We start from the raw sequence: 14,863 nt of genomic DNA, 5'->3' as shown, positions 1-14,863 counted from the left end.
ATGCAAAATGTGGAACCAGCATCCTTAAGATTTGGTTTCTATCACAGTTGAGACACCCTAAAAGGTGAATTGGTTTGATGGCTAGAAGGGCCATAAGCACTAACCCAGGAGCTAAAAATAGGTTCTAATGACCAACAAGTCCTCCAGGATGAATGTATTTTGATCCTAAAAGAACACCAGTTGCTGAATCTCCCACATTCCAGCCAATCTCCAAGATCCAAAACAAATGACCTCTAACATTTAAAGAACATCTTCATCCAATATTGTCACATAATGCATAATGGATGCCTGGGTCTGGTCCGAACATGTAGACTTGGCTCTACACCATTAATTTCAGTATGTATTTTGTAAACCCAAATAACTTCATTACTCAACTAGCTACAGAAAGCAATATTGCATTATATGTCTACACCTTGCTATATAAATGCCAATTCCAATTGTGTTCCTATAATGGAAAAGACTACAAATACATGAAAAGAAACTCAGTTTCCGTGAGGGGGAAAAACCACCAAATCGTTCAATACCAACCAGCTTAAACCTATCATCTTAAGGAAAATGGAACATATTTTTACTCAGCAGCACTGTGTCATTACTACACAAAAATCAATCTGTCTCCATCAAAAGTTACTGTTCTTAAAGCTAGTTTACAGCCCTTGGATACAATCGAACAACAAACAGATTCTTACTTGGACTAAAGTTAAAAGAAATTGCATATTTACGATCCGCAGGCCACATTCTAAGATGCTCACTTTATTTAGAGACAAATGGAAATGCTGGAGCCATAAGCTGAGAGCAGATATTCGTGCAGGATCAATAGGGATTTCCCTCCATTTTCTTCCTGCAGACCACGAGCACAGCAGCAAAGCTAACACTCTGAGTTCCAACCACCATTTCCTTGAGCATGGTTTCCAAGTCTGTACTGGCTGACGTCTCTCCCACATTCCAGGCCCACCGTTCCTACCGCCTAGTCCTGATCTCAGTTGGCTACGGGTCAGCACGAGCACCAGGCTTATCCCCTGCTCCCTGAATGGTCTCCTCACTCATGTTTCACACATCTGGCAATGGAGTCAACAACCCCAGCCCCAAAGGCTCTTCCTTCCATTTCATCTGCAATGCAACAAACCTTGTTTCTTCAACCTCTATATTCAAACTTTCCTGCACACGCTGCCTCTAAGAGTTATTCCCACGGACAAAAAAAAGAAAAAGCCTATCTTTTCATGTCTGTAATCTGCAACCTAACAGAGAACTTAGCACGTAGTAAACATAAACGCTCAATTATTCCTTGAATGATCCAATCCTCCCATTCTGTGAAAGCCGGCAGCACCTTTTCCATGTCTCTTATCTATTCTGTTCAGAATTATTTATACATATGAATAGGTTTGGATTCCTTATTTGGATTCCTTCAGGCCAGATGTGTTTTAGAATTCAGAATTGTTCAGATTTCAGGAAGGAAATATGGTGCATAAAACGTGTTTTACATAGTATGGAAAAGCTCCGATGATGCAACACTCTATAAACAAATACAGGATTTCTGTACTCAACTCCTTCCCTGGGTGAGAGATAAGACAGTTGTTTACACCACTGAAGTTCCAGCCAGGCTTTGCTATCAGTGAGTTGTGGAAAAAAAAAATAAAAACAAAAACCACCTTTCCATGTTTAGACTTTTTGGTTTCTAGAGTTGCTGAAGGAAGCAGATGTATTTAAATTTTAAGGAGCAGGCTACATAAAGCCTTTGATTCTTTACCTTCTTTATGCCTTCTTGTCATCTTTCATTTCCTCTGAATTTTAACTGCTGCTCAGAACAGAATGGGATCCAGAGAGTTTATCAGAACAACTTTTCACTGGCTTTAGAAATTAATAGTAATAAATATTTACAAGCTACACTGTACACTTATGAAAGGTTTTAGTGGTATCACACTGTTCCTGAATGTTTCACTCATATTAAATAGACAATTTCCACACAACACATTATTGTTTTAAGAGAGGGAAAGGCACTAATTTCAGCCCTTTTTCTTAAAAAAAAAAAAAAAAAAAAAAAAAAAAGCTTTCCATCTAAGGCTACACATTCTACATGGCTTTTAGCACTTATACAAAATACATGGAAAGAGGTTACTGTGTTGTAGACTATACCAGAAGATAGCAATAAAAAAATTAATCTGCAGCTCTTTCTCAGGCTGAAACCCAAGGTCAAATGGGAGGAGACATATTATTATAAATGATCATAACACAGTAAGATAACCGTGACAAGCAACAAACTGTTCAAAGGAAATTCGGGGATTCATTTCTCTAGCTGATGTCCATCTGCACCTTTGCAACCTAATCAAAAAATCCCTAGTAAAGTAAAAAGCCAAAGGATAACCTTATCTATTAATTCAACAGAGAGAGAGCACAAGCAGGGGGAGAGGCAGAGGGAGAAGTTGAGCAAGCAGCCCAACACCGGACTGGATCCCAGGACCCTGAGATCATGACCCAGCAGAAAGCAGATGGTTAACCAGCTGAGACACCCAGGCACCCAAGATAACCTTTATTCAAAAGGGTAAAATACCTGAGGACATAGCATCTTTGAAAAAGGTGTTCAAACACAGCAAGGCTTTCAATTACATCTTAGAGTAATAAAAAAAAAGACATAACAAGATCATTTGTCCTTGATATTATTATATTGTTACATGTTATAATAATATTATTTTATATATTATTATGTAGTAATTATATATTACACATCATATAATAATATAATTTTAACAATGAAATAAGGAAAATATGCTTCTATCTTAATTTCTATCTATGTAAAGAAGCACTATGTGTGGACCATAATGTTTTATACTTGGTAAACAAAACATTGTCTCCAGAGGTAGAATAAGAAGGTGCAGTGACCATTCCAAGATATGGCTCCCTCCCCCTAAGTTCCTCACCAAGACCCTGCTTCTGGCTTCTTCTTAGGCACACCCAGGGCCTGCACCTCTCTGCTATGTGCTCATAGCCTGAGAGAAAGGAAAGGACAGGCTCTCCAGCCTGTCTCCAGTCATCTCTGCCCAATGAGGCAGAGGCCACACTGGCCTTCACCCTCCTGCTCCTGCGTAACCAGGCACGACAGGCCTCAGGGGGGCCAAACCTCTAAGGCACAGCTAGGACTCCTCTTCCACAGCCCAAACTAACCCTGACCCAGCACAGACACCACAACTCACCTAATTCTCCCTAGACCAACACTAATTTGGTTGTAAAAGACACTCTTTGGGGCACCTAGATGGTGCAGTCGGTTAAGCACAGAACTCTTGGCTTTGGCTCAGGTCATGATCTCAGGATCACTGGACCTAGCCCCATGTGGGGCTCCATGCTCAGCAGGGAGTCTGCTTGGAACTCTCTGTCACCCTCTGCCCATCCCTGCCACAAAAAGACTCTCCTTACTCTCCCCGCCCTCAAACCACATGCTGCTCCAGAGATTTGGCGGTGGTGGTGTGTGGATGGCATGGTGGAGGACAGAAGGGAAAACGGGCACAGTCCAAGATCTGTGGTTAAAACGCATCTCCTAGACCACTAAGCCAAAAGTCCTTGGTTCTGAGATTTGCACAGTCACCTGTGCAACTTCAGGGACACCCAAGCCCAGCCAAAGTGAGCTGAGGAGCTTCAGCCTAGTCTCTGCAACCAGTTCTGGCCCGGCAAGACATGAACCAGGCTGAGACAACTAAGAGCAATTTAAAATACAAAATATTTAGGGGCTCCTGGGTGGCTCAGTCGGTTGAACACCCGACTCTTGATTTCAGCTCAGGTCATGATCTCAGGGTTCTGGGATCAAGCCCCACTTCTGGCTCCTCACCTGGCAGGAAATCTGCTTGAGGATTTCTCTCTCTTCCCCCTTCCCCGGCTTGCACACATGTGCTCTCTCTCTCTCAAATAAACAAATAAATCCATAAAATGCAAAATATTTGGTACTGAAGTGTTGAACAAAATATTTTTAAAACTGTTCATGAAAAAAAAATGCTATCTATTCCCTAAATCAAAGCACTCAATCATTAATTTCATGTCATTAAGCAACAAGATGAAAAGATGCCAACACGGAGTTGTTCTCTAAGATGCCATAAGCCCAGAAGCCTGGACAGCTGCTACTGCTACCATCAGTGACACAAAGCCTGGGAGAAAACAACAGCCCAAACTGAAAACAGTTATAACACCAGTGAGAACCAAGTAACTGACAGGCAGACGACCAAAGGGAACAGAGAACCCTTTCAGAGAAAGCTTTCAGATCCCACGTGACCATGAGCTCCAATAACCAAGGTGGTACAGAAGAGATGTAAGCCAAACCAAAGCCACCAGACATGTCAGTAATAAGTAGTTATTAACAGGATATTGATGTTCCCATTTCTCCAGTGGAAATGTGAAGAAAAACCCTTCTAAGTTAACTGAAGGTCACTTGTAAAGGGAAACACACTTTCTAACTCTGCCTCCAAGGAAAGTGTCACCGAGATAAGGGGGAAAATCTGAGTTAGCTACCAACACTAAACTGGAGATCACTCTCTTTGCCATGAGGGAATCACACGAACGCTGTGTCAATCCCTACAGGGCTCTGGTCGCCACCTGTGATAGACACATGGTTCCAGCACCTTCTCACTCTTAGAGATGTCATTCCTCTCCTCAACCAATAGCTTCAAAAAGCCTGTGCTTTATATTTGTCCCTCAACTTCTACGTTCATTCCTAGGGAAAAAGTTGACTTCCATCGTGGAAAGATAGAAAGAGAGAAAGAAAAAAAGAAGAAGAAAGAAAGGCACATGATAACACTTGCACACAGCGCTAGTCTATGAAATTCCTGAGAAAAAAAAATTAGATGCTTTGAGATTGGGGGATTAAATACCTATTAATGTTTCTGCCTTACCACCCCCACCATTTTTTGAGTTAACTTCCTAGAAGCATAGTGTCTCCAGAAGAACAAACATCAGGATGTGAGTAGTGGGTAGTGGAATTAGATCATTATTTTCTTCTTCATACTTTTAACTATCCAATTTCAAGTCATCAACACACAGTGCTTAACAGAAACCACAATTGTCAATTAGAAAGAAGGTGGTTAACATTGATCCAGAATCAGTTTAACAAAACCTCAAAATGTTTTTCTAGGAATATATAACAAACTGAAGACTATTTCAAAAAGTTTCAGTCGATTGAAAGATATATTTTAATTTGCTGCTCTAAGTGAGCATTTATAGTGATCATTAATTGTAGTAGGGAGTAAAATACATGGATTTCCAAGGCACTTGAAAAGGCAGTCTTAAATAGCAATCTGGTAATTAAGGTGATAATCAAAATTATTAATATTTTGGGATAAAGAAAACAATTTTGAGAGCGTCAAAGTACAATGACTTAAAACTATGTCGTCTGACCTGATGAATTTGCTTTCTGTGAAAGGGACGTTTAAAAATTAAAGATGCACAGAGCTACCATGAACGTTTCTAAGTACAAATTTCAGGTATTACAATAAAATCTTTAAAAGAGGTATTCTCATTTTAGTGGATTCTTTTACATCCCTGAAATAGACCATCTTCTGAGTGCCCTGAAACCTGGTATTTCACATGAAGGCAGGGTTGACCCACCTTCAAAGAGACAGGCTTTGATAAGAAGGATACCCTCTCTCTGTTTCCTAAGAGCAACCTCAGAACAGTGTAAAGTCAGGGACAGGACTTACTCCACTTGGCTGCCGTGTGTCCACCTTTAGTGATATGCCACTCGAATACGGCATTGACCTTCTTCGCCACCTCATGCCCGATATCCTTAAGGCGGCGACCTATCTCCTCAAAGACCAGAGTACTCTGGAGCTCCTCGCCCTAGCAAAAAGAAAAAATTTAACTTGAAAAGTTTTGTAAAAATGACTCAAGAGGAAAAAATGATTACAAAATGTGTATGTGAAATAAAGTGATTTTTTTAAAAATCTGCATTAAAATAAGGCAAACTCATTTTTTTTCACACCAGGCTCCTTTCACTCTTCCCTTACGTTTATTGATGTCATCCACGACCTCAGTCTTAGGGAGAGGATTTTACTTTCATCAGCATTCAGAAATAATATTTTAAAAGTACCCTAGGAGCTAGACAACCTGTGTCCTAACTAACTTGAGAAGGAAGATACTAAACAAATCAATCAACCTCTGTGATCTCATTTCTTTCTTTGTAAAATGGATTAAGTGCAGCCTGCAACTCCTTGTAGCTCTAACACTTAAGTTTTTGATCTTAGATTCTTCTTAAAAGGGATCTTAATATTCAGGCTTTAAGTGATGATGTAGCTTACAACAGAAAATTAAAGATCATGTGTCTGAGAACCTCAATATTACAAGGTTACTATTCTGAAGATCAAGAATATAAACATTTATATTAAAAGCCTCTGTTAAGAAAGAATAACAGAAATGTTTTAATCAATAATACAAGCTATTGCTTTTATATTTGCATACACAGATTTACACAAATCTTTAAATCAAGCAAAGGTAAGGGATATTTAACTTTTTCCTCTATTTTCCTCCAGAATATTGTTAGTTTAAGATTCCTCATTAAACAACCGGGACGCCTGCGTGGCTCAGTCAGTCAAGCATCTGCCTTCAGCTCAGATCATGATCCCAGGGTCCTGGGATAGAGTCCTACTTTGGGACCCCTGCTCAGTGGGGAGTTTGCTTCTTCCTCTGCCCCTAACCCTGCTTGTGCACACTCTTTCTCTCTCTGACAAATAAATAAAATCTTTAAAAATTAAAAAAAAAAAGATTTCTCATTAAACGACTGTTTCAGTTACTCTAAAACTAGAAAAATCAATAATATTCTCTTGAGAGGCACCTCAGAATCTTCCTTAAAAAAAGTTAAAGAGGGGCACCTGGGTGGCTCAGTGGGTTAAAGCCTCTGCCTTCAGCTCAGGTCATGATCCCAGGGTCCTGGGATCAAGCCCCACATTGGGCTCTCTGCTCAGCAGGGAGCCTGCTTCCTCCTCTCTCTCTGCCTGCCTCTCTGCCTACTTGTGATCTCTGTCAAATAAATAAATAAATAAATAAATTTTTTAAAAAAAAAAGGTAAATTCCTAAACTGTCAAATATTCCTTTTACTTGAAGCAGTTTTAGATCAATGTCCTTCAAGAATTAAAAATCTTTCGGGGCGCCTGGGTGGCTCAGTGGGTTAAGCCGCTGCCTTCGGCTCAGGTCAGGATCTCAGGGTCCTGGGATCGAGTCCCGCATCGGGCTCTCTGCTCGGCGGGGAGCCTGCTTCCTCCTCTCTCTCTCTGCCTGCCTCTCTGCCTACTGTGATCTCTCTCTGTCAAATAAATAAATAAAATCTTAAAAAAAAAAAAAAAAAAGAATTAAAAATCTTTCAAAGCTCTTACTTGTCAAAAGCAGCCTAAACATTCTAAAAGTAACAGTCTGAGGGGTTTGAAGTGGTGGGGGGGTGGGAGGTTGGGGTACCAGGTGGTGGGTATTATAGAGGGCACGGCTTGCATGGAGCACTGGGTGTGGTGAAAAAATAATGAATACTGTTTTTCTGAAAATAAATAAATTGGAAAAATATAAAAAATAAAAAAATAAAAGTAATCTTAGAGACCGGAATGACTCAGTTGTTAAGCATGTGCCTTTGGCTCAGGCCATGCTCCCAGGGTCCTGGGATGGAGCCCTGCAGCCGGCTCCCTGCTCAGCGGGAAGCCTGCTTCTCCCTCTACCACTCCCCCTGCTTACATTCCCTCTCTTGCTGTCTCTCTCTGTCAAATAAATAAAATCCTTAAAAATAAATAAAATAAAATAAAAATAAAAGTAATCTTAACTGAAACTCATCAATCAGGAAATGACTTGGCTACCAGTTTCTACAACCCACCTCAGAGGGTGTCTTCGCTAAAGTATCAGATTTTGGCAAAAGATCCACATACGCATTTGAAATGACGATGTCTCCAGTTTCTTGGACCTTAAAAGAGATGTAAGAGGGAAAAAAACCAATTCACTCTGATGATTCCAACGAGAACACAGTATCGTTGCAAAACAGTATACAGTCATTTAAAAGAAAACAGCAATTTTTCATCATCATCATAAGAAAATAAGAATCCAAATTAAATCATGTTTATAAATTAAATGTCAAGATGAACAAACACGAAGGCTTGCTGTTTTAATACAACTGTTATTAACCCTAATTGTCGAATCCACTGGCACCCTTTTAAAAAATACCTATGACCAGGTCCCATCTCCCAAATTCTAATTTAAATGGCCTGGGGCAAATCTTTGGCATTGGTATTTGGGGAAATTACTTTTTAAACCTAAGTGTGTCTCATGGGGAGCTAGGGCGAGGAGTGTTGAATTCTAATAAGTAGTACAATGCATGGCAGAGTACCCACATGACACAGTGATGCTCGAAGTGCATTTGTTCTATTCAGAGAGAATAAAATCCGCTGGAACGGACCACAGTAATCCTTTTTAAGCAATAACTCTAGCTCTTATTTCAAGTAGGAAGGGAACACAGCATAAACTAAATGCTTAAATAGACTTTCATCAAAACACTCATGAAAGGAACTCAAATTCGAATCCCTAATCCTTCATCTAAAATTATTCCAATGGCTACTCTTTCATGAAATTATGGTGTTGCTATCAATGGGCAGGACTGGGTCTAAAAATTAAGGAAGCATTTATAAAAACGGATTTTTAACAACTGAGATCATTCTCCCTTGACCACTTGCCATCGTACTTCAGAAGAAAGATCTTTCAAACAAATTTGTCCATTTTATCTCTAATTATATACAGTGCAAAGCATGGAAAGAGCCAATTTATGAACAAAATACACTTTAGTAAATTCCTTTCCTGTAACCAAGCCAACCATGTCATTTTGGAACATTAGTTTAAAATGTTTCTTAAAATACAACATGAAGGAAGGAGGGAAGGAAGGAAAGAAGGATTCCTATAGAAAATAGGAAAGAATACCTCTGATCACTGGGAGGGAAAGGTGAATACAGAGAAAAAATAGGAAGATATGCTTAGAATTTATCGAAATGGCAAGAAGGAATTCTATTTAGATATTAAATTCTTTCTCAGCCCTTTAGTCTGTATCCATGGAGATTATTTCTATGCTGTTCATTACTGCAACTGAGGAAAATAAAAACCTGTAATGTGGTCATGGACCTTACCACTTACAGATTTCATTACCTTACTCAAAAAATAAAACTTACTCAAAATAATTAGAAAATAGGAAGGCTCCAGAAGAGGTGGCACAAACATTAACCACAAGAGGATTTCAGAGAAAGGCCATTTGTGAATCTGTGGGGGCAGGAAAAGGGGAGTGAGCCATAAGAGGCTGCCTCTGAGGGCAAGGGAGAGCTTGAAAAGAAGCCGAGAAGACAGGAGGCCCCGGGAAATGAAGGGTATACACAAATTCAGCAGGAATGGGCACTGCAAGCCACAGGAAATCATAAGGAGTAAGGCAGCCACAGAGAGCTGAGCTCTGCAAAGTTATTTCTTGACAAAAGAAACAGCGATACAGTAAGAAGAGCAAGGGTTCTGAGACTGGGGCTTTGAGCCAGGAAGACCTGGGTGTGTCTCCCAGTTTGACCACTTTCTGTGTGATCATGAGCAGGTATTTAGATTTTCTTTTAGTGAATGGAGAGTTCTTGGGCATATTAGAAATAATGGTATAGCCTACTCAGAGTATTTAATAGCTACTATTATTATTCATGGCGGTGCCTATACTGCTCAACACACATCATCTGATTTTTTAACAAGTACAGAATGATGGGCCAAAAAAGTACCAGTCTGGTCAACCATGTTAACAACAATTATCTTTAAAAAGCTTACCAAAAAAGGGGTGATTGCCTGTCCTTTTAGTATTTTACTGGAACACCACTAATAGCCTCACCCAAACACCACCTAGCTCTTTATAGGGAGGCATACTTATTTTTTGTCTTGTCACCTGCCCTTAATTAGGCCCAACCTCTGTGACAAAAGGTGTTAATTTCTGAATTTTGTTGTGATCGAGATGCACGTGATTTCTGTCCAGTAGAAAACCTAACCATTAAGAGTATGGTTTTACTTTTTCTGTAGGACATTAATTAGTTATGCCTCTAACTCAGCAAGATTATTTGAGAGCAGCTCCTATTGGACCAGGCAAATACTGTTGCTCTAATTCTCTTGTGAATCAGCTTTATCATCTTGCCAGTTCCCTCATTAAGCAATTAAACAGAGTTCTGTCGTATTTTCATTCTAACATCCGTGTGAGAGTCATGCCTTTAATATTCTGAAAATTATATTTTGACAACAGTTTGATTGACTGGTTGAGCCAAAAAGACAGCATTGGTTGGGTTTTCCAAATAGCTGTGCCACTCCTACCTACAGGCACCAACGTAGTAAGAAAGTAAAACAAAATAGAAAAGAAGGTACATAGGCATCTTATTTTCAATTAAAAGTTACCACTGATTAAAAAAAAACCTTCTAGGTTTTCCATCATACCCACAGCACTCGGGGAAAGAATGCTAGAGCACAGATCGAGGTTCCAGGGGGTGGGGAAACTAGTAACAAAACAAGAAACCTCTAACGGCATGACACATACCTTGGTTTGGAAATGGATTCTGTTTCCCTCCTTCCACATCTCAGTTTGTAGAGTCTGTCCTGGATACACTGGTTTTGCGAAACGAACCTTAAAAAGAAATGAGTTCGGGGGTTACACGAGTTTCAGAATGAAACCTTCCTGTTTGTGGGGAAAGAAATTCAGATGGACGTTAGAGAACATAGAAGGAAGAAAAGAGAGGTCTAAATACATTTCAGTTCATAAAGGAACACAAATAGAAGTATAATTAAAATTAGACAATGGATACAGTTTGTATTAAGCTAGTTTATCTTCCAAAATAAAGAGTCCATAAATAGTCTTTAATCTTAACAAAGAAACAGAAGCATCATCATGGGGAGAGTGATACAGGTACCCCCAGAACAAGGTAAAGATGGGGTCCACAGTGGTACTCCGTGAGCCTGGGGAGTGAGATCTGGGGGGCGTGCAGGACAAATGAACACTTCTATCTCCTCACTTTCTATACCACTGTATTTGTTCTGTGAACATTGGACTGCATAATCATACAGGTAGTTAAAACAAAGTGAAAAGCATGAAAATAACCAGTGTTCTTACAGGCAGCATATCAGAAAATGCATTTTCACTGCTGCATGGAGCACAAATCGATAAAAGCTTCTGGAGCTCCCTGACACCATCTTAAACTTTGTTTTCAGTGTCTGCCTTTTGATGTACACCTCTGCAAAGGTACTGTGTGCAGAGCTAGGGGGGTTTTGGTAATTTATAAAGGATGAAAATGTGCAAATCAGTAAGCAGCCATCAAGCTGACATAGGTGTACGCTTATGAGAGTTCTAACACAGTCACTTAACATTCTTCATTAAGTTAGGGCAAATTACACAACAGTGAAAAAAAACTTTTTAAGATAAATCTCAAGTTTCTATTAATGCATATAGGCTGACATGTGTATGCTGCTGAGATTACAATTGCATATGGTATCCCTCACAGTGCAAGCGTGAGAGATAGTTGCAGCTACAATAGGAACACGTGCTGACTGCCAAGTCAGTGAAATAAAAGAAACGTATATAGTTTCAGTACACTACCTATATTAAATAAAGTCACTAAAACTCCTTTTCTTTTCTAAAAATAAAGAATGAACTCAAGTTCAAATTACACAATAATAATAAAAAAATTACACAATAATACAGATATACCTTAATTGCCTTGAATCTTGACACATCATTATCTGCAAACTGCTTTAAAACATGCCTGGCAGAAAATCCAAATGTACATAATCCATGTAATATGGGCTTGTCAAAACCTAAATAAAAGAGAATTCGGTTAGACAGAGGCACATTTCCTGTTAAAAAGCCAAGGATAGTTAATTCAGGATTTCAAACAGCACTCACATGAATTATACAAGAAAAGACCGCATGTTGGAGAGGTGGGAACAAAAAGAACTGTTCTGTTTAGCTGGGGCTGTAACCCTGAACTCCAGCACACTGGTTTCAGTACCAGACGATCCTTCCTCACCTCTCAGTCCCTTGCTCTCTCCTCCAACGTCCTTGCCTGTCAGGGTAACTCAGACACGCACCCACATGATCCCACTGAAACCCTGCGCTCACTTCCATCCTCCACTATCCGAATTATGAACTCCAAGCATACCCTCCTCTGAACACTACATCCTGCCCTTCCCGATGTTGGGCATAAATGTGTTAGGAGAGGCCTATTTTTAAAATATTACTCAAACTAGCTCTCCTAAGTAGCAATGTATCTCAGATGATGGAGCTAGTGGTTTTCATGGGTATGTACCATGAGCAACTCACCTGCGAAAGCAGCGAAGTTAGGATCAATGTGTAAGGGATTCCAGTCGCCGCTGAGGCGGTACAAAGCAGCCTGTGGAGAAGAAATTATAAAAGTAACAAGCTATTCTCAGTAACTAGTTTCTAAGAACACATTGAAAGAAAAACAGGATATATGGTCGGTTATTATATAAGAAACATATTCTAATTGAAGCTCTGAATTAAAAAAATAACATTTCTAACACAGAAAGAGGAGCTATAAATCAAATACATTTTGAAACAACTGCCACTGAAACCAGCTGGGGAGGAGGGAACCTGCCAGATAATGGGAAGGGGAGCAATGAACTACATCTGGGTCAGGAGCAAGTCACGGAAACGACTCTGTCAATCTACTCTCATTAAAACACAAAAAAGATAAGGGACGTATTTACAGCCTCTTCTAACCAAGCAAAATTTAGGCCAACTTTCTTAATGGGGTACTTTGAACTGAAGCCTGTAAACCAATACTACACACATAAATATCAAAGACGACTGCTGAGGGACGCCTGGGTGGCTCAGTGGGTTAAAGCCTCTTCCTTAGGCTCAGGTTGTGATCCCAGGGTCCTGGGATCGAGCCCCACATCAGGCTCTCTGCTAGGCAGGGAGCCTGCTTCCTCCTCTGTCGATCTCAATCTCTCTCTCTCTCTCTCTGCCTGCTTCTCTGCCTACTTGTGATCTCTTTCTGTCAAATAAATAGATAAAATCTTCAAAAAAAAAAAAAGATGACCGCCAACTTTCACCGTCCTGGTACCCCAAATCCCAAGCATGAGCTCAGCCTTTAAGAAAACAGATGGAAAGGTTGCCAGGGAGATGAAATTTCTGCTTAGTCCAGATTTTCCTGTCACTTCTTCACTTTGATGAGGCAGGATGAGCAGAAAGATACAGAAAACAATAGGGAAAAAAGGTGCCATAGCTCCCAGCATTTAACTTTATTGTTCAAGCCAGAGAGTACTTTACAGTACTGATGGGGAGAGACTCGCCAAACAGCCAACAGTAAGTATTCCAAGTATCTCTATGGGATCTGCCTCAGTATGCCTGCCCTTTCCCATCGGTTGCTACCTCAGGTTTTTCAAGTCTACTGAAACGCTACACAAAGACTCATCATGCCAGCATATATGACTTTCTTAATTACCAGATTCTTATTATTTTTAATTATTGATTATTCTTTTTTAATACATTTCATTTCTAGAAAACATTTTCCATAATGTACAGGAAAATGCCATTTCTTTTTAAATATGTTTTGTACAGTTTTAATAAGTTCTTTCTCTTCTCCATCACTCCATGTAATAGTTCTATAAATGATTCATTTTCTCAATGACTCAACATTGTTCCCTTTATATGACCTTCTAAAACTAACTAAATACAAATCAACAATTATCGTAGTGTAAGATATCATATAGTATAGTTGCAAGATTCTGTGTAATATGTTAGCAGATTAAGTGATCATTTTTAAAAAGCATTTGGCAAACAACAAAACATTACACAAATACGCAGGACTGTGTTGCATAGAAATGAAAACAAAGATTCATTTCAGAGCCTGAAGAGCAAGCTGTCAAACATGATGGACCACGGGCTTTGACACAGCACAGACCTGGGTTCAGATCCAGCTCTGCCATTAATGGGCACATTTCCTTAAACACCCTGAGCCTCAATTTCCTCATTTAAAAAACTGAGAGGCAATACACCTCTTACAAAGCATTATCATTGATAAATATTTATATCTCAACAAATGTGAGCTATTATTATTTTAAAAGGCATTAACAACAGTATGTGGGCTGAAAGAAAGCCAGAATCAAAGTAGGTGAATAAATGCTTTATTCGTTGTCTTACCGAGGACTCTACCCTTTCTGAAAGAAGTAGTCTTTCAGATTGCTCTGAAGAACTGTCCCAAAGCTTGTCAGCTACAGGGGATCATATATACAAAAGGAGAAGGAATAAGTGCTTGCCAGCATTTCTCTGAACACTTGCATGTCACATGGTATAATTTGTTACAAATGTAAAAATTAAGGTTTTCTGATTTCTAAGCAGATACGAGAAAGATAACTGTATCTTTCTATACATGATGTTTCTATATATCTGACTGTGTAAAAATAGTGCTTGCATGTCTCAGTTTAACTGGTTTTCTGGTTCCTCCTTTTTATTTCTCCTTTATTTCTCCTTGAGATTACCTGAGATGGTCACAGGAGGCTGACATCAGTCACCTACGGCAGTGTTTGTGTACAAGGATATGACAACCAAGTTTTAAGATTAGTACCAGTATTCTTACCCCACAGATATCCTTCCTATAAACAAATAACAAGTAATTCTCCTAAAGAAATCCTATTAAAGGAATATGAAAATTTTCATATTATTTCAGTGACAGTACTACTTTCTATAGATGGCAGAGAAAGCAAAGATAGAACAGAGCCATCATGAGACATGACTAAAGTCAAGGGACTGGATGTTTTACTAAATTCAATCATAAATGCCAAATAACCATTTTCCAAATAATAAGGAACACTGTCAAGGCTTACTTTCTGAATTTTTGGACACTCATATTTC

At 39.4% G+C, this 14,863-nt stretch overlaps 1 protein-coding gene across 1 annotated transcript in view; it reads right to left on the bottom strand.

The window, feature by feature from the left end:
- Positions 1-14,863, bottom strand: part of HSD17B4 (hydroxysteroid 17-beta dehydrogenase 4) — a 90,537-nt gene that overhangs the window by 15,743 nt on the left and 59,931 nt on the right. The window contains exons 18-22 of the mRNA XM_044263463.1: positions 12,308-12,377; positions 11,696-11,802; positions 10,532-10,618; positions 7,823-7,909; positions 5,673-5,811 (exon numbers count right to left, since the gene is read on the bottom strand). Coding sequence (XP_044119398.1) covers positions 5,673-5,811; positions 7,823-7,909; positions 10,532-10,618; positions 11,696-11,802; positions 12,308-12,377 — 490 coding nt within the window. The remainder of the gene's footprint in view (positions 1-5,672; positions 5,812-7,822; positions 7,910-10,531; positions 10,619-11,695; positions 11,803-12,307; positions 12,378-14,863) is intronic.

This window comes from Neovison vison, chromosome 1, assembly GCF_020171115.1.
Source record: "Neovison vison isolate M4711 chromosome 1, ASM_NN_V1, whole genome shotgun sequence".
Taxonomy (NCBI): domain Eukaryota; kingdom Metazoa; phylum Chordata; class Mammalia; order Carnivora; family Mustelidae; genus Neogale; species Neogale vison.
This window is presented reverse-complemented; position numbering and strand designations above follow the sequence as displayed.